General features: G+C 40.8%; 1 protein-coding gene across 4 annotated transcripts in view; it reads right to left on the bottom strand.

Moving 5' to 3' along the window:
- PTPRB (protein tyrosine phosphatase receptor type B) overlaps positions 1 to 20,616 on the bottom strand; it is a 78,771-nt gene that overhangs the window by 34,541 nt on the left and 23,614 nt on the right. For all 4 annotated transcript variants that reach the window (XR_010922834.1, XR_010922835.1, XM_067564029.1 and 1 more), the window contains exons 4-13: positions 17,125 to 17,403; positions 16,475 to 16,732; positions 15,270 to 15,533; positions 13,615 to 13,884; positions 10,588 to 10,848; positions 7,182 to 7,448; positions 5,532 to 5,795; positions 3,906 to 4,169; positions 2,974 to 3,237; positions 1,523 to 1,786 (exon numbers count right to left, since the gene is read on the bottom strand). Coding sequence is in view for 2 of the 4 variants with exons in the window: in XM_067564029.1 (XP_067420130.1) it covers positions 1,523 to 1,786; positions 2,974 to 3,237; positions 3,906 to 4,169; positions 5,532 to 5,795; positions 7,182 to 7,448; positions 10,588 to 10,848; positions 13,615 to 13,884; positions 15,270 to 15,533; positions 16,475 to 16,732; positions 17,125 to 17,403 (2,655 nt within the window). In the remaining 2 variants the exon portion in view is untranslated. The remainder of the gene's footprint in view (positions 1 to 1,522; positions 1,787 to 2,973; positions 3,238 to 3,905; positions 4,170 to 5,531; positions 5,796 to 7,181; positions 7,449 to 10,587; positions 10,849 to 13,614; positions 13,885 to 15,269; positions 15,534 to 16,474; positions 16,733 to 17,124; positions 17,404 to 20,616) is intronic.

The following is a 20,616-nucleotide window of genomic DNA, read 5'->3' as shown; positions in this document are numbered from 1 at the left end:
GTCGCCTATTGTGTACATCCCTATTTATTATGTCTGCACTATATAAAATTACATACATTAATTTAAAAAATAAAATAAATACGTTTGGGGAGCGAAAACAGCATGGAAGGCAGTGATGGAAGGCTGGCTAGCCCATTAAATGATACAGTTTTATAGCTTTGTAAAATACGATGTAGCCTTCTCTCTCTTCTCTCCTTCTCTCCCCTTGAAACCAGGAGAGATTGATTTAAAGTTGGAATGCAAGGGGGAAGTTTCTCTGCCCGATTTTTTTCCCTCCAGCAGTGCAAAGAGAATGGAAATAATCTGCGTCTCCCCAACTTTGAATTTCCCCAGCATGGGAGAGAACCCAGCAGGCAGAGTGCCAGTTCTCCGATATCTTCCCACAGCTCCAGGCAGTTGGAGGGTGGAAGGGAAGTGCAGGGGTGTGCCATACTCCAGCTGCCATCAGCTGGCAGACAGACCCTTGGGGATGAATTAGAGAACTGTAATCAACTCCCTGAAGACCTCACCTCTCCCTCCTTCTCTGTTTCAGGAGCATAAATTCACAAAGCAGACTCTAGCTCATGGTTATTCAATGTTACTCTACCAGAATGTGCTTGCTTGTTTATATAGTCGCATATAAGAAATAATATAAGATAATATGAAATCTGGGCCCAAGGTACTGACTAGGCTCCCTACTCTCTGATATCATATTCTTACCCTTTTATTATAGCAGACATTGTACATGGCTGAGACTAGTCTAGCCTATAACCCATCCCTTGGCCTCAGGTTACATTACTTTTTCCTCCAGTGTGTAATGTAGCTAAAGCACTCCAAGGCCAATGTGGGGATGGAGAAGGGGAAGGAGTGGATAAGAAGAGGTGTAGGAGAGGTGGTTTCCAGAGACTCATAGCAGAGAAAGGAATGGTGAGGGGAGGTTTATTTAAAAAAAAAAAATCGAATGAGCAGGAAGAGTGAGAATGTATTCAGATTTTATACTAAAAAGCGGGTGGTGGTGGGGGAATAGCTGAATAATAATCACAGTTTTCAAAGAAATATAAACAAGGATTAAAAACCAAAGAAACAACAAAACTGTCAAAGTAACAGGCAAGCCAGGCAAGTGCGAGGTGACAGAAAACATGCAATGAAATAGGCTCTGCTAGCACACATCTTACATCAGAGTGGAGTCCTGCTGCCTTCTCTGGGATCCCAGGCAGGCATAAGGGGCTGCATTGGCAGATCCCATGGGACTATTTGGATTGGAGGGCCTAATCTCACAAACATTTACCCAAGTGAAGTTGCTCACATGGGAAGTCCCATTGACACAAATGTGACTGTGCACATAAGTAAAATTACTCCCCTGTAGGTTTACAGGATCAAACCTTCAAACTCTTTGCAATAGAGATCCCTCACCTTACACAACTGCATCTCCCCAGACCCCTTGGGACACTACATAAACAAATAATATAATGCTTTTATAAGACAGTACTCGTCGGATGGGCAAGCCTGATGGTTTTTGCCCTTTTTCCATGAAGAAACGTACTTGTTCGTCCAAGAGCTGTTAAACTGTTGCTCAGGGTGCCGCTGTTAGACTGTACCACGACCCGGTACTGCTCCCCTGCTTCTAACTTGTTGAATGTATGCTCGTAGACATGCTTGGAGACGGTCTGGGAATCAAGCTGACGGTTTTGATGGAATAGTGTCACTGTGTAGGAATCAACATCCCCACCTCCAGGAGTCCAGTTCACTTTCAGGCTGTTAGTCATCCCATTGGGTGAAACGTGAATGTTTTTGACAGCACTTGGAGCTGGGGAAAAAACAGAAAGACCGAAACCCTGGCTCAGAAATTTCCACTCCATCCAAACATCTCAATTACTGGTATTTTTATAGCTTCAGTAAATGGAATTCTGAAGTCTACATCCAGAATGAGTACAAAGGGAAAAGAGACTATTTCTTGTAATGCTGAGGGGCCTAATTTCGCAAATACTCAGAATCATAGAAGATTAGGGTTGGAAGGGACCTCAGGAGGTCATCTAGTCCAACCCCCTGCTCAAAGCCGGACCAACTCCAGCTAAATCACCCTAGCCAGGGCTTTGTCAAGCTGCACCTTAAAAACCTCTGAGGATGGAGATTCCACCACCTCTCTAGGTACTTCCTAGTGCTTCACCACCCTTCTAGAGAATTTTTTTACCCTAATATCCAACCTAGACTCCCCCACTGCAACTGGAAACCATTGCTCCTTGTTCTGTCATCTGCCACCACTGACTTACATGTATATGTAACTTTACTCCTATGAGTAATCCCGCTACTTGTGTGAACGAAGCTGCAGATGTGTGTAAGTGTTTGCAGGATTGTGTCCTAGCAATATACAACACTATACCTCTCTCTTTCTCTTTATTCAGAAAAGGAATGCTGTATCTTTCCAGGGACAATGATAAAGAAAATGAAATAATACTGTTTGAAGTACCTGCTTTGTCTAGATATCTTTATATTCTGCAGATAATATTACACCATATTACACTGAGAATCTCAAAATTCTTTACAGATTTAATGCATTAAATTTAAAAAAATCTCTGTCTGTAGTTACGCAATAATATACTCATTTTACAGATGGGTAAATTGAGGAGCTAACTAAGAAGTTAAGTGATTTCACCAAGATCACAAAGCAAACCAGTGACAGAGCAGGGCATAAAAGAAACCTGGAGTCTTCACTGCCAATGCCTTCCTCTCCAAGAAATCACACTACCATCCAACACCTATATTCTAGTGGATGATTGTGACATTTGTTTATTAAGGGAAACTCAGGTTAGCTGAAGTATTGATGTGGCTTTCAATGAGATCTTGCATTTTTCTGACAGCACTGAAGTTGGGTTCATTGTAGAATAAGGAGCTCAAGTCAGATTGTGAGGCAGACTGGATTTTCGGAACTCCCAGGTCTTTGATCTATGGAATGAAAATGCCCCAAATCATGTTTTAAGCGCTGTTGTCACTTACCTGTCAATCCTTCTATGAAAGTGGCACGTTGTGTGTCTCCACTGATTGTCAAGACAAGAATTTTGTACAGGCGCCCTGGGGTTAAAGCCGTGAACCGATACTCCTCAATGGTGTTTCCAAGGAAAATGGGTGGAAAGACCTTCATATCATTGAAAAGCAGCTGAATCTCATACTGATCAACATCCCCCTCAGCCTTTGACCAGGTAACTTGCAGGTCTTCAGTGCTTCTGTTACTAAGAGTCAATTCCTTCACTGACTCCGGCACTGAAAAGGCAATAGAAAAGAATAGCAGATAAACACCTCAGATCATCATTATTCTGACCGTTACAAAGGTACATGGCTTGAAATAACTCTGTAAACCTGAGGATGAAAAATGTTATTCAAACTAGTGGACTGTACTTAGATTGAAAGCCTTCGGGGCAGGAACCATCTTTTTGTTCTGTGTTTGTACAGAGCCTAGCACAATGGGGCCCTGGTCCCTGACTAGGGCTTCTAGCAGCTACCACAATACAAAAAATAAATTAACAAATCAATGAATGTTATCATGGAGAACTCTCTTTCTGCACCTCCAGTCTGTCACACAAAAAGCCTTTTAAAAGAGAGAGATTCTATATGTGCTGTCATTGCTTTTCAAACATAAATAACCGGTTGACATGGCAAAACTGTACAACTTTGATTTTAATTATGCTATATTTTATCTCTGAGTTTATACAGACATATGGTTTTCCTTTTTTATTTTCTACATGTCTTTGACTTAAACAGCCTCTGTTTAAGTTGCCTCCTTTGATCTTCAGAGCGACACCCATGTGAAGAGCAAAGCTATCAGCATCAAATGGTAAAACAATATTACATTTTTACCCGTGCATTGTAAATAAAAATGCCCTCACTCCATTCAGAACTCTTTCAGGATGTTCTCCAGGGTATTTACTCACTTGTTCTGCCATTGACCCTTTCACTAGTCTCATATTTTCCACTCTGTGTGCTAACAGTGATGCTGTACTGCCTCCCCGGGACCAGTTTAGTGAACACACATTCATTTTCATCCTTAGGGACCTCTTTTGTTTGGTTGAAGTCATTGTTGTTCTTGATGATCACTTCATAATTATCAAAATCTCCAGTGGCATGCAACCAGGACACCTTTAAATAGTCACTTCTGGCTGAATTGCTGATAGTAAGTCCCTGAACACTTGAAGGAACTGAAAAAAAAGAACACAGGCAAAGAATTAGGGATTTGGAAACAATATATGTGTAACATAGAATATCCTGAGAAAGGTAATGGAGCACAGGCATTGCCATACTGGATTAGATCAGAGGTCAAGAATCAGATACTTCAGAGATAGGTGCAAAAGCCCCTGCAACAGGCACATATTGAATAGCATGCCCATTGGGAACATTTCTTCCTAAATCCCATTAGTTAGGGCTTGGCTTATGCTGGGAAACATGAGGGCTGATTTCTTTCAATAATGTGTATGTTTTTGTTTTTAATTCTTGCTAACATAACTCTGGCTGTTCTTGTTATCCACATGTGAGTCCAATCCTTTTTTGAATCCTGCTAAACTGTTTGCTTTAATGCTACCGTATGGCAATGAGTCTCACGGGCTAACCCTGCAATGTATGAAAGAGTATTTCCTTTTATTAGCTCTAAATTTGCTACCTTTCAATTTCACTGATTGTCCCCTTCTTGTTCTATTAAGAGAAAAGGTGTTATTCTGTATCTCGCTATCACGTCCCCTCTTATTCTTCTCGTCTCTCGATAAACAGTCCTCATATTTTAAATTTCTCTTCATATGGAAGTTTTTCTATACCTCAGATCATTTTTGTCACCCATCTCTGGCTCCCCCCTATTCCTATGATATCCTTTTTGAGATAGTATGGCCAGAAATAAAGACAGGGGCTCCTTTATATGATAGCATTATACCATTTCCAGTATCACTTTCCATTCATGCATCTCAACATTTTGTTTGCCTTTTTGGACTACTACCGCACAGGATAGTATATGAAGGCCAATTTACAGGGTCTGGGGAACAACAGAAGAGCCAATTTACAGCATCAAAACTGAGTCAAAACTGTCATTTGATCTCAGCTCACCATGAAGGCTGCCAAATTTCTACTAGATTTCGCCCTTTTCACAAAAGTGAAAGCTCCTTATCCTTTCACATATTTTGGGGTGAAAATTACTGCTCTGCTGCTGAGCACAAATTATTCTAGTTAAGGATGGCCTTCCTATGCACTCACATTTTTTATTCTCAGTCCTCCTTTTTCTTATGATATAGTGAGGCTTTGGGCCAGATCCTCTTTGCATTGAAGGTTTTGTCATTCACTGCAATGTGAGCGAGACCCGGGGGTCTGATTCTCATTTATGCTAAGGCCACTTTACATTGCCAGTGTGAAAAACAGGCCCTAAATCTTAAGCATTGTAGTTTTACGACTTGACCTTCTGATCCAGCTCCTGTTTTGGTTAGCCATTACTTGCTAGCACAGATCATTTCAAAGGACTGAACATGGGAGGGGTGTGTGACTGAATTCACACAGAGCCCCTTTCTTTCTGTCCCCTTTACCTGTTCGTTCCTGGCTGAAGGAATGATTTTCATACTTCCCACTCTTTGTGGTTATCATCACATTGTAGAGCCTGCCGGGAACGAGGCTGCTGAAAGAACATTCACTGAGGGCTTTGGAAATGGTTAGAGTCTGAACAGTCTGGCTGTCGTGAGAGAGCGTTACCAAATAACTATCCACATCTCCGGGAGCTGGCAGCCAGGAAACACTGAGGTAGTCGCTCCGACCCGAATTATTCACCGTTACTCCGCTCACACTGGAAGGAACTGTGCAACAAAAGGAAAAAGCAGGAGAGGAGTTTTAAATAGCTTATTCCTATTGTTAAGGGCAGCAGGAATGCATGGAATGTGACCATGCAAAACAAAACAAAAAAAAGGCTAGAAGTATTATTTAGCATTAGAAAGTCTTGCGCTCCAAGTGAGTAGCAAATTCTTGAGTTTCTGAGCAGAGTGAAGTTATTGTCTGAGATGGCGAGATCAAAAGTCTGATGGCACTTCTAATATCCTAGGATACTAGTTATCCTCCCAAAGTGCTATTCATCACCACTGATCCCTCTATCATTTTGAGGCCAATGCAGAGATTTATTTCTAATTATCGAGAGTTTTCTGCCACCTAGTGGCCAAAAGTAGGTACAAAATTGATCTATTTCTTTTCAGCGATGCAAGGTCTGACCCTCCGAGAACTGGTGATATTTTAGGTAATGATCAGGAGTATTCTGGAGTAAAGTAACATTATTATGCCAGATCCTTTCTGGCATAAATTGGCATAACTCCACTGAAGTCCATTGTAGTTAAGCTGATTTACACCAGGGGAGGATCTGACCCATTTTCAGTCATGGTCACTATAATTAAGACTCTTTAAGAAACTTTTTCAGCTTCCCAATTATTCAGTGCTGTCTTCTCACTTGTTAGTTTTTTCAAGATTTTACCTGAAAATATCACTAGTTATTTTAATTAAAAAAATTTGTGTCAAATCATAGAATGTTTGGGTTTTGCCAAATTCACAAAAAGATGAACTTATACCAACGGGGCAATTTTTTCCACATAGCTCAATTCGAGAGACAGTTGCTGCTCTTTATTGCTCACGTAAGGTTCAGAATTCTATGGCTTCCATCACTGGAGGATCTAATGACCAACAAACAGTAGTTTTTCCTCACAACAACCCTGTGAGGTTAGGGAATGGAGGCATGACCTGTGCAAGGCCACACATGGGAAGCTGGTGGCAAAGCCCAGCATAGAACCCATATCTTCCAAATCTTGGACTATGTCTTCACTGACGGTGGCAAATTCGCCACCATCAGATCGATTTCTCTGGATCGACTGAGCAGTCAGTGAAGATCCACGCAGTTGATCCAGAAATCGACATATTAAGACCACCTCCACAAGTAGCGTAGTGCTGCGTCGACGGGAATGAGGTTCCCGTCAGCGCAGTGCAGTGAAAATGGCGCGCAGAAGAGAAGCAGAGAAGTCGACGGGAGTTACGCAAGTTTTTTGCATAGCTTGTGTAATTCCGGTCAACAGCCACTGAATCTCAGAGGTAAGTGAAGACAAGCCCTTAGTCCATTGCCTTAACTGTGAGACCATCCTTTCAAATGAGTTCAGTTTGTAGGAGTCTACACAGATATGGTGGAGCATTTCCTTCCCCTTCCTTACCTGTTCTCCCTTCTGCAATTGTCTGTCTGGATGATATCCCTCCACTAACTGTGGTGACAACCACTGAATAGAGTCCTCCGGCTTTCAGAGAGTGGAAGTGGTATCTGTTGGTCTCACTGGAAACACTTTCATTTTTAATGACAACATTCTCGTGAATTAGCAGCACTTGGTACGACTCTACATCTCCCAGTGCCCTCGTCCAGTTGGTGAACAAACTGTTGGTTGCCCCCTGGTTTGTCACATGCAGACTAGTCACCTGAGCTGGCACTATAATAGGAGAATGGCATGGTATTAGTAAACTGAAACAAACACATCTTCTAAACAAACAGAGTTTAGTCACACTGAGGAAGTGCATCAAAAAAGCAGACTCAACTGGACTAAAAATAAACTTAACTGTGGACTCCCAGACTTGCTTCCTGTCGGATGGGTTGTGGTTTATGGGAAACCATAAAGGCTTCCCGGTTTAAGTGCTACACAGAAAGGTCTCCCAGGCTTTAAAGTTGCTTTCCTCGGTCAGTCCAAAATGATTCAAGAGAGGAGGGCTGGAAGGGACCTCTTTTTATACATGTCATTCATATAAAAACAAATGATGTAAAAGTCATTTGTGTTTGTGATGACTACTGAAATTCATCCCATTCCTAGTCGGTGGCAAACCAATTACATGGATGCACAAGACCTAGCTAAGGCAACATCTTTCACCACTGTAATTTTCTGAGTTGCTGCAACATGTAATCCTTCTAGTCTCACTTGAATTTCTTTTACTTTGGAAGAATTTCATAGCACTGACTTTTCTAACATCTAATGATAGACTGAGGGGTAACAAAATGTTACCTTTAATATAAATAGGGGTGGGTGAACTTGTCCAGACAATAGAAAAAGGGAGCTGAACATTTAGCCCAAACTTTAACCAAAACTCATCTAATCCCTTTTTAAGGTTTGACAAAGTTTGATTAAAGTAAGGAAATACAGGTGCTCATTTTGAATACTTTCACATTAATGTTCAGTCAGAATCAATTTTCCATAATCTAAAAACCTAAAACCTTTAGCTTTGGAAAATTCAGATCCAAACTACACATTTTGCTTTATATCTACCTCAGAGCCTAACTACTATGGTTCAGCTCATAATAAATATGACTAGATGACATTAGGCATATTGATAAAACAGATTAGATTAGGTCAGATTATACACTGGTCTGAACCAAAATCTTGAATCCAGACAGGCTTGAACTATGGGCAAGTCTGGATTTGAATCTGAACTTTGTCTCTCAGGCCCATCTGTGCTCTGCAACGGCTCTGCCAGATTTTTGTGCAAAAGGCTCTTCTAGTGACATTTCAGCTTTTGAGAAAATGGCTGAATTTAACAACCTGTGTGCAGCACTTTTTGTAGACTTCCATCAGGCCTTTGATTCAGGGCCTCAGGCAAGTTTGAGGGATCTGATGAGGCAACTCAGCCTCCCTGGAAAGATGGTGTTATTGGTAGGAGAGCTCTACAATGGAACAGAAAGCTGTGTTCGTGTCAGCGACAGACACATGGCATGATTTCCTATCGCCAGGGGCGTTTGGCAAGGCTGATTCTGTCACCATCCTTGTTCCACATCTGCACTGATTGGTTGCTGGATAAACTTGACTTTATCTTAGCTATCAGAGGCATTGAGCTGAACACCATTCTGCTTCGAGACCTTGACCACACTAACAACATTGCCGTGTTGGCTCAGTTTGGTGAATCGCTGCAGCTGGTGGGCGGTCTGGTCATGCAAGAAGCAGCACACATCAGTCTGATTATTATACTAGACAAAACTAAGTCTCTGGCGATGACCATCAAGCAACCTCCAACTCCAGATTACAACCAGCTCAATGTTAGCCTGTCCAAATGGCACATCGAGCAGGTGGCAACTGTCAAATATTTGGGTAGCCATCAGAGAGAGTGCTGGAAGATGCTCAAAAGTTGTGGATGCCTGTATAGCAGCAGCTGCTGCCATGTTTCAGGCTCTTCAGTGCCCTCTGTGGGGATGTCATGAATCTGAGGCTACGTTTACACTGATGGCGGCAAAATCGCCGCCGCCAGATCGATCTTTCAGGATCGATTGAGCGGTCAGTGAGATCCGCTCAATTGATTAGGAAGTCGACTGAGTAAGTCCACCCCCTCAAGTAGCGCAGTGCTGCATCGACGGGAACAGGCTCAGCGCAGTGTGAACAGCACGCAGAAGGGAAGCTGAGCAGTCAATGTCAGTTACGCAAACTATTCTGTGTAGTTTGCGTAACTCCCGTCGACTGCTGCCGAATCGCGGGGTCAGTGTGAACCAGCCCCATCAGGCTTGTGACGAACTATAGAACCACAGTTAAACCAACTCTATTGTATGGACACGAAACGTGGGCACCAAGGAAGGCTGAAGAACACTAGACTGACATTTTCAATTCTCATTCTCTTTGTCAGCTGCTTCATATCAAATGGCAGGACAAGTTCAGAAACGAGGATATTTGAAGCCGAATCCAGCAACCTTTTCCATCAGCACTGCTGCAGTTTCAGTGGCTTTCTTGATATGGAGGTATTATTAGAATGGATGACCAAAAATTCCGACGTGCGTGTGCCAAAGAATGCCACTACATGACCGATGGTCACATGGCCACCAAAAGCTTCAATGGCATGACGTGATTGCCAGTGATGGAGATAGACAGAATATACAACCAGACCAGCTTAAGCAGCTTGCCAGAGCTCAAACTTTGCTTCCAAACTTTTTGAGGTTTGCTCATTACAATTTATAGTTTAATGCCTAATGTGTATTACTCCTGCCTGATTTGCCCACAAACACAGATTCACCATTAGTGCAGTGTGACACTCCATCTTTTTCAAGGAAAAGGGGCCTAAGGCAGAAGAAAATGAAATCTTAGCCTTTTAAATTACAAAATAGATAAATGGAGGCTAAAGTCAAAACTTCTACACCTTGGAAAGAATGATAAAACTTTATTAAGCTTTATAAAGGGACATTCTCAAGTCTTGTGGGCCTACAGTTAGACTAACTGCTCTCACAGTATGTTTTTTCCTGTGCTATGCCTAAAGGAATGCCCATTTTAAGCCTTTGTTGCTCACAAAAATGCATCGGATGGGCATAGCAAAGAAATAGGTGTGATTTAAACTTGTACACAGACAGAAAAAATGAGTGCCTTGTGGTTTTTACAAAAGCACCACCCAACCATCGAAAATTTTGCTTGTGCTGCAGCCCTCATCCGGAGGAACAGATGGATTTTTTGGAATAAAAAAGGCAGCAGGATTCAAAATATGTTTTGAAGGTCACCTCCATTTTGACATCTGGACGCGGCTTTAATATAATTCAGTACAAAGAAAGCTACAAGTCATTGTTACTGGTTAACAGGAGCTGGGATTCAAAGTGGATTGATAGTGTGTTACCTGTTCTTCCCTCTACTGAAGTCCAGTTGCTTAAATCCCCACTAATGCTGGTGATCGTAGCTGTGTATTTCCGTCCGGGTACCAGATCACTGAAAGTGTATTCTTTAGCTTCTTTCACAAGAGCCTTGTTTATGACAGTAAGATCCCTGTCTCCCAGTGAAACCACGTAACTGTCCCATTCTGCAACAGGGGTCACCCACATGACACTAAGCGAAGATTCATTAGCGTGCTTTACCCGGAGCTGAAGAACAGGCTGTGGAGCTAAGGGAAGAACATGAGTATAGCAATAAGCAAGGGACTTAGCAATGGATGCACATGCCACATCTTGACCAAGCAGCTGTCAGGAGCTAAACCCGCAATAGGAGAGTAACAGAAATTTTATTACCAATGGGGAATGGCTTTGCCTGTGGCTGACAAGCATATCTCACAAAATACCTCTGTGATGGTCTGAGAGCAGCAAATCTCTTACTGGAGGGTTAAGGTAACAGATTTTAGTGAGACATTATGATTATAGCCCTTGATTCAGCATAGCTGTAACTTTAAGCATGTGAGTAGCCCCATTTAAGTCAATGAGGCTACTCACCCATTTAATGCTAAGCAGCTGAATCAGGGGCTATGAACAGGGACATAAATCAATTATAGTGGAAAACAGATATGGGGCAAATGTGACAAAATCATGTAAGTTACACGTCTGTGGCCACATTCTATTTACTCATCTGTACAGCTGGAGTAATTCTACTGAAGTGAATGGAGTGACTCCAGATTTACAGTGGTATAAATCAGGGCAGAATTTGTGCACTGGTGAATTGATGTGTGTGGGGAAGAGAGTGCTGGCAGAGCAGCCTGGGGTGGTGGGCCAAAAGGAGACATTTGCCCCGGGTCCCCTGTCTGAGAGGGCCCCCAAACTGAGTGGCATTGCAATCCAGCATGCAGGGTTGCAATACTATTCATTGAAATATGGCCCGGCAGCCCCTCTGTCACAATGGAAGAACTGCTGGGCCAAAACTGAGTGACACTGCGACCTCACATGCGAGGTTGCAATGCCAGGTCCTTGGGACAGGAGCCAAACCACCTCTGTGCGGTGAGCGCAGTTCAGGGTCACTCTCCAAACCCTCACCCCTCCCTGGGAGCCTCCCCTTAGTGGTGATTTATCTTGGCAGGATGGGGGCTCAGCTCCAGATTTTGCCCCAAAGTCCCCCAAAACTTCTGTGCGGCCCTAGGTGCTGGGCATTCATAACTGAATTTGAACTTATGGCCCAGATCCTGGTCACTGTTACTCTGAATTTCTCAGTGTTAATCCATTGACTTCTCAGGAGTTACTGCAAGTTTTGCACCAGAGAAAGTGAAATCAGAACCGGAACTCCTTTGACTTAAATTACTCTGGATGTACATCGGTGTGAGATCAGAATTGGGCTTGCTGAGTTAAACTGGTCAGAAAATGGTGATGAGTGCTAAATTAATATAACATGCACTGCACTGATCTGGCATACTGTGGCTGTGCAAAATGAGGGCAGTTTATACAACCAAGAAATGAAAGAGGAGGGTGTAGCAGGAAAAGCACTCAGTCAGGCACACCCTGCCTTATTTTACACCCTCCTATTGATTGCTTTTCCTGTTACACCCTCGGCTATGCTCCTCACACTGTGTAAATTACACTCATTTTTCAGGCACAGAGGAAAATCCTACAAATTACATATGAAATGAGTGTCAGTTAAGACACAGAAACCAGATTCTGATTTGACTTATTCCCGCGTGACTCCAGAGTTACTCCATAAAAGTCATTGTACTTTCTCCGGATTTACACTGGTGTAACTGAGAATTGACCCATTGTATATGCTTCCTGGAGCATATAAACTGGAGGTGGGATCCTTACAGCTGATGCAGCTCTGGTTCAAATCAGTGGTATTAGCTAGCTAGTCAGGCTGACAGGGAATCCAGCCCACACATTGCACACACAGACACACACTACAGGAACTGCAGTATCACACTCATTAAAGGAACGTTGTCTGTGTCGCCAGGAGCATCAATTGAAAAAAGCAGCATTGAACTCTTGGAAACCTTGTATCATGCCTTGGTTCTGACAGATGGATAATGCTGCACCTGTCTCTGATACAAGGGGCATGCATTTGATTCCTAAGAGGGCCACTAACTAATTTCTATCTTTGTTATTACCATCAGTGGTATGCAGAGGCTGATATTTTCCAGGCTATTTCTGCGTTCTGCTTTTTGTTTTCACCAGATTCTCATGCAACCTGCTAGACTGCTGAACACTGGAGTGCTGTTCATTGCCTTTAGCTGCTTTCTTATCGTGAGCCACCTGCCCTTTGTTCCTGTACCTAACCCACTTATCAGAGAAATGACAGCTTTTGTGATGCAGGTGGATATTAGGGCAGAGAAGTGGCTACCCTAACTTAAACCCATGAGACATCCTTAAGTAAAATTAGGTACCTTTTCATCATTTACACCACTGAAGGATGAATATAAGTGTACTTTACATGGGATGTACTCCTCTCTTCAACCTGATATGCCCTTAGACTTATGAGATCCAGAGCTAGTGTCTCAGACCTGACTGAATGCAAAATCAGCTTAAATCACTCTGCTTTACCACTTACTTCTTTTTTCTGATCACCTTAAATTTGATGTGCAACTTATACCACTTTTCACATCACCACTGAATTTGGTCCCATCTCTTTTTTAAGAGAAGAAATAGTAAATTGTAGCTCATTGGAGGGACAGAACTTCTGAGTAAAATCTGAATGAGGAATCAGGATTTGGCCTGATAATAAATTAAGCGAGCAAACAAACAAATAATAATACTTTCGGTATTTGCGCTTTCATTTACAGTTATTAAGAAAATGACCACAAATGTTTCCAGTTAAAATAGTTATCTACGTTGTTCATGTGAAAGCATTTTGCTACTGAATCAGCATAATACACACCCCTTATTTTAATTTTTTTCCAACTACCAGAAATAGTCGACTTGAAAGTTTTGAAGTTCCATGCTAACAGTATAATGACATTGCTGACCTGTTCTGCCTTTGCAGCGAGCCGTGTTCTGTAAGCCTCCACTCTCCACTATGACTGCCACCTCATATTGTCTTCCTGGGATGAGTCCTCTATCCTGTATGACATATTCCCTTCTGTCTTTCTCTAGTGTGGCATTCAGCAGCACAGTGGAAAGGTTGAACAGCACAATGTAGTATCTCTCCCAGTCTCCAGAAGGGGGCAGCCAGCTCACTCTCAGAGATTTCAGCCAACCACCACTGCTAGCTTTCAGCTCTGAAACTTTCTGGGGAACTGAAATACAGAAACAGGTGAGTAACTTTGTGCTTTTTCTGGGGAGACATAACTGGACAGCAGTGAAACAAAGGCTCACAGCTCAGCCATTGCTGAAGTGCTTTGATCAGTTATAGTAACATCAAGGCCCAGATTTTAGCCAGCAATGTCTAAATACCTTTGAAAATCTGGGCCAAAGTGCCTTCTGACAAGGTATGTAAGACTCATTTTAGAGAGAAATTTATTCTCTCCCACGAACTCATTGTTTATCACTGTCAGTTACTGACGTCACAGAAATGCTGAACCTTAAATCAGAGGTTAGAGAAAAATGTATGCATCTTCAGAATGTATCTTGCATCATTTTAAGTTATTTTTCCTGCTGTTTTTTGTAACCGTTTAACTCAGATGGACTCTAGTAACAATATAGGAGAGTGAATGTGTGTAGCTCGGGGGGAAACTTTGGCAGACTTTTCAGTTTGAGAAATCAGATAAGAGAGACCTAATGAAAAATAACTATACTACTAAAATACAGTAAAGAAAGGGCCCAACATCACCAAGACCGCCATGTGCCTTGGTCAGTGCTGTGGGCAGTCAAAAAGGTTCAGACTTAATGATATGCCTAGGGCCAGGATCTTGCTTAATAGCAAATTTCAGTTCATCCTGTCCCCAGAGCATATCAAATGCTTGGGATCTTCACATTGATTAGTCAGTTCCAATATATATAAACAAACTCTAGAATTGTTGAGATTGAGACCGAAGACTTGCATATGTCTGACTTGTGAGTGTTTTTCTATCCTCAGATATATGACCATAGTGGGGCAATGTTATTACACATTGTTGATAGTTTTAAATAATTTCACAGTATCTTATGTGCACACTGCCATTTACTGTAGCCCCCTCCTCATTTTATATACCCCTCTGGGTTGTGTTCAAAAGAATACAATTGGGCAGAAGCTATTGAATGTACAGGCGCTGAACAGTTTTGCTACAGGCGCAACCAACTATCGAATTCTATGTACAGCATATAGCATGTACATATAGCAGTGCTTCCTTCTGACAGGTCAGCACTGTAGCTTTGACTACTGGTGCAAGGCTGCTGTAAGCAAACTGGCCAGCAAGGAATAACTGTAAGATCAGCCCAACTGTTTTTTACCTCACAGAATCATAGAGTTTAAGGCCAGAAGTGACCACTAGATAATCTAGTCTGACCTCCTGTATATCACAGGCCACGAACACCACCCAGCACCTCTGCATGCTAAACCCAACAACCAAACCTCAGCAACCTCATATTGCCTAGCAACCAAACCCTCTTCTCTTCCAACAGGATCTTCTACATGGCAATGTATTCAATGGGATAGATCAACATGGCTTTGATTACAGTGCTCTTAGTGTTGCACAAGACTTACCTGTCCTGCCACTTGCCCTCTTATCAGTGAATAATTCACCACTGATTGTGCTGACAGTGACCTGATAAAGACTTCCTGGAGTCAACTTGTCAAACCGAGCCTCTGTGACCTGAGACTGTAAAGTTTTGATTTCTTTAATGGATCCAAGATGAGACAGAGTGATATTGTAGAAATCTAGGTTTCCTGAAGGTTTTTTCCATGTAACTTTTAATGTATCCAAGCTGCCATCACTAGTCACCATCAAATCTGAAACTTCTGCCGGGGCTAAAAAACATAAGTAGAAAGAAAAAAAAATATTTCACCCACAGACCACAAAACCCCTCCACTACACACAACTCCACCCTCCCCTCCCCCCAACCACTACAGCAGCATAGCATGTAGTTTGATTTTTTAAAACCATATTTAATACTATTTATACCATAAGTGTCTCTACTAATAGTGCTTACTATAACACTAGCTGATCAAATATATGAGTCACCTTAGTCTCACTGATTGTTCATTTTGGTTATTAAGGCTGATAATGACACACCGCTCAAGACTACTGATAGCCGGAGAGGTGTTAGCACAATAAACACTGGAGCTATTCCTGACTGACACTTGTTTAGGTGGGATTGAAATCTGGCTCCTTGTATTTTGACATTTCACAAGAAGATCCGCGAACCAACAACTTTTACTTCTGTTTGCAGCTAGGGTTATACTTAAATGTATCAAAAGTTAAGATGGCTCTCTTTTCCTCCTTAGTTTTTCTGAAGTGAAAGTTTTGTCCCAGGCTATTCCATGCAGATTTAAATTATGGGTCACAACCTACTCTCATGCCATGTGTGTAATTCCCACTGAAGTCAAAAGGAGAATTCAGGGAGGAGGCTCAAAGTCAGGATTTGTAACCCAGAGAGAAGAAATCATGGAAATATTTACCTCTCACTTTTCAGAAAACCACCCAAGCTCTGCAACTCACATCATTAAAGTCAGTGAAACTCATGAAGTTAAACCCCATACACTGGTATGAAAGAACAGGGCTATAGGCTACCTAGATTCAGGCATGGAACACTCACTAAGGTCAGCTGGAGCTCTGTCGCACATTGAGGGCAGAATTACGAACCTTAGTGTTCAGTTTAGGCCAGAACAAACTATTCTGTTTATTATTTTGAAATGCCCTGTATTGCAGCCTTACATTGTTTTACTGTGAGTTATTTGTGAAATCATACCTGTCCTAACCAGTTTAAAGTTGTAGCTCTCCAGCCCTGCAGCTTCCGCTATGATAGTGAGATTATACAGGTGTCCTGGTGTAAGTCCAAGAAAAGTGTAGGAGGGTGAACGTTCCTCATGGTTGACCTCACGAACAGGTCCTTCTTTATCCAGTAATACCAGCCTGTATCGATCCACATTCCCAGAGCCAGGTAACCATGAAACGTGGATAGTGTCTGTCTTGACGCTGATCTGAATGTTTTGCACAGGGGATGGCACTGATGGAATAAAAAAAACATATGTTTTACAGGTAATGATTTTCTTCACTATCTGAGCAAGATTAAACTGTTCAACTTTGCAAAGATTTTGAGAGTGTTTAGGGTTTGCCAAAAGCAAAACCAAAATTAATGGCCAAACTGCACCTGACAATATTCCTTTATACTTAGAAAATGTCTCTTAAAATTAGTTAGAAATTCTTTACTTCTATTTATAACCAACATGAACAATTTGTTAGATTAATGAAGACCGATTACATTTGTATCTTGCTATCTAGGAGAAATGCATATATATATATATATATATATATCCTTTTTTAAATGCATAACCTCAAAATGTGTGTAAAAATGCTCAGTGGCCTTATTGAGATGAACTACAGGAAAACAGGTCTCACCAGTAGATCCGCTGATGTGAATTGCAGGGGTGCTTTTATTTCCAGCAACTGCAGTGATGATAACATTGTATTTGTTACCAGGAGTGAGACTGGAAAATGTCTCTTCCATTCTTGAAATACCTCCTTGTACTGAGACATTCTGTATCTTTTTATTATTATGATCAGATAAATGTAGCTCATACCAGTCCACCTTTCCCGGGGATGGACTCCACCAGACCTGCAAGCTTGTGGGTGTAGTTTTTTCCTTATTAATTTCAAATTTAGCAGGTGGCAAGGGATCTGTAATTACAAATAACAGTAAAAAATATTAATTTAGTTGGGTTTTAAAAGAGTTTTACAGGTTATCTCAATCAACTTCAACAATTTCCCAGTTTTTCATCATTCCACTGCAAATCTTTTTCGAAAAAATCCTTCTTTATTCCATTCCCAAACAGCATATTCACTGAAAATACAACTAATCTTCCTATTTCTTTAAAAATACCCCAAAGCCCTACCCGTATATAAGCTTCTAGAACATATACTTAAAAAGGACCATTCTTTGAGAACATATCAAATTGATTAATTAGTCATCTTGGGCAAAACTGCTTGAGAGAAAGCTTAAGTTCCAAAAATGATAGCAAATATAAGCCAAAATTTATAGACTGCTGATTATTTTATTGTTTCCTGTAGCTAAAAAAAATTATTATACACTGATGCACTGAAGCTCTAATTTGTATTTGGTAACACAGTTATGTTATTATGTACAAAAAATATTAAAGTTGCACAGTTAAGCATTCAAAAGCTAGAAAGTGACTGAATGAAGGATGCCTATGCTGCCTTAATACAGCCTCCTTGTGCACACATCTTGCCCAGCATAACACACAAAGTGTGCGGCAGAGCCAGAAAAAGATCCCAGCTGTGCAGGGTACCAGGTGATTGGTCCAATCAGGTCAACCTTTAGGAGTCAAACAAATACTAGCATTGTCTAAGGCAGTGATTCTCAACCAGGGATACATGTACCCCTGGGGATACGTAGAGGTCTTCCATGGGGTGCATCAACTCATCTAGATATTTATCTAGTTTTACAACAGGTTAACATAAAAAGCACTAGCAAAGTCAGTACAAATTAAAATTTCATACTATCACTTGTTTATACTGCTTTATATACTATACGCTTAAATGTGAGTACAATATTTATATTCTAGTAGATTTATTTTATAATTATATGGTAAAAATGAGACAGAAAGCAATTTTTCAGTAATAGTGTGCTGTGACACTTTTATATTTTTATGTCTGATTTTCTAAAAAAGTAGTTTTTAAGTGAAAAACTTGGGGGTAAACAAGACAAATCAGACTCCTGAAAGAGGTACAGTAGTCTGGAAAGGTGGAAAGCCATTGGTGTAAGGTAAGATGCTGAAAATTCTTCAGTCTGGCTATCAGTGGAGAAGAACTATAGGTGATAAAGAGAAGGATTTTTCATTCTTGGTGAAACAACAGAATTAGGATTAGGCTGACTGTTCTTTAGTATTGCAAAAGTAAGCAACACTGTAATCATGTCTCTCGTCAAACCATATAAAAGATAATAGCATATTATTATTTTACATGCTGCAGTTTCTGCATTATGTACACTGTGCTGGATGTTGAATTTAACTTCTAAGGTGTATTTAAAATAAAAAGTTGCGTGCTTAGAAGGTGAAGTTCAGAAATTCAGACTTTATCTAATCTATCTGGCCCAGAAAACAAAACACTCAGTCCTTTGTACATCCGTTAGAACAAAGGAACAATAAGATTGGGAAATGCCTGGGCTGAAAGAGCTCTGGCTGGAAACAAACACTTAAAAAACCATTTACATTGTTATAAAATTCTCTGTTGGCAACTGTCCCACCCTGATATATCACAGAAATAAAATATTTTCATGAAGATATTTTTATACTACTTCATAATGAACGAATGCCTTGGAATATATAAAAAAAACAAATAAATAAATCTGGGGTTTTAATTCTTAAATCTTAGTTGTGAAATATTTTAGTAAGAATACTTACAGTACATGCACAGCCCTGGTGTGTACATTTTATTAACAGACTAGTTATGATTACATCTGCAGATTTGCAAAGCCATGATGGACTGTAATCATGGAAACATAATGTATTATCCATGAGAAAGCTATAATCTAGGATGTGAGCACAGGACTGAGAGCTGGGAACTCTCAAATTCCAATCTCAACTCTTTATGGCCTTACCTACCACACAGGGGTTTAGTGAAGATTCATTAATGGGCCTGATCCTATAGTCCTTTAACAGGCAAGACTATCAATTTCTTTAGGATGAGCTGCATAATGTTTTGCTTCTTCTGAGGAATGCAACCCAAATTCATGATGATAAAACCTTTATATCACACAACCCCACTATAGATTATGAATAAAGAATACATCTGTCTTGAGAGGATTATTATTATTATTTAAAATTTGTATTATAGTAATGCCTAGAGGACTGATTATGTCAGGGCCCCATTGTGCTCAATGCTGTACAAAGATACAGTAAATAAAATTTGTCCCAAAGATCTTACAATTTATATAATTACAAGGATGGGTCCATCAACATTTGTGAAGTTTATAAAGCCCCGTTACAGAAAAAGAAAGGGGGCTTAGTTTTATCTCCAAATTGGGTTGTAGTCTGGCAAAGTTTCTGGACTCTGTTAGTATATTACTAGAGTGCTAGAACTTTTAAACTCATTCAGTTCAAATCCTTAGCTGTAAAGTAGTTGCTAGCACAGGTGACTGACTTTATTTGCAAATGGAACTAGTCTGAGTGAAGGCAGTAGCAAAAATGACTAGTGTAGTATTTTAGGATAATACCATGTTGCATAATGTATTTAAACCTCATCTAATTATAGCTAAATCTAGTGTCTCTATGAATGAAAATATGAAAGTCAAAAGCAACTTTTAAATAATTTACTCAAAAACTAAGGAAATTCTCAAATAAAAGCTTCACTAAGATATCTTCAAGATTCTAAAGACCAATTAATGATGTCTGTATTTTAAAATATGTACTTTCCCACAAATTTAACCATAATTTAGAAGATTTAAAAGGGCTGGATTCACAAAAGGACTTACATGCCTAACTGTCACTCTAGGTGCCTAAATCCTAGAATCAGGCCCCAATGGAATTCACAAAACCCCTACTCAGCTACTGCTGAACTCTGTAGGTTCCTAAACTCACTCAACACCTATGTTTTTGCAGTAAAAGTTTCATATGTGCCTATGTTTCTGCCAGTGTGCAGAACCGTTTCTGCTGTTCCCCTTTAGGTGTCCAGACATCTAAACCCCAGTGCAACACACAAACCGGGGAAGATAGGAATTTCTCCACCTAACTTGCCTGCAGAGACCAATGCAGTTACTTTGTGAATCTAGCCCTAATGTTCTAATTGAGATCCTTAAATCCCTCAGCAGGACTACTCAGATGTAAAAAGTTGAGCACATGAAGAATCAGGGCCTAAGTGTTTTTGTCTGAAAAT

The sequence above is a fragment of the Emydura macquarii genome, unplaced genomic scaffold (assembly GCF_026122565.2).
Source record: "Emydura macquarii macquarii isolate MOO-44397 ecotype Brisbane River unplaced genomic scaffold, CSIRO-AGI_Emac_v2 contig_2636, whole genome shotgun sequence".
Taxonomy (NCBI): domain Eukaryota; kingdom Metazoa; phylum Chordata; order Testudines; family Chelidae; genus Emydura; species Emydura macquarii.
This window is presented reverse-complemented; position numbering and strand designations above follow the sequence as displayed.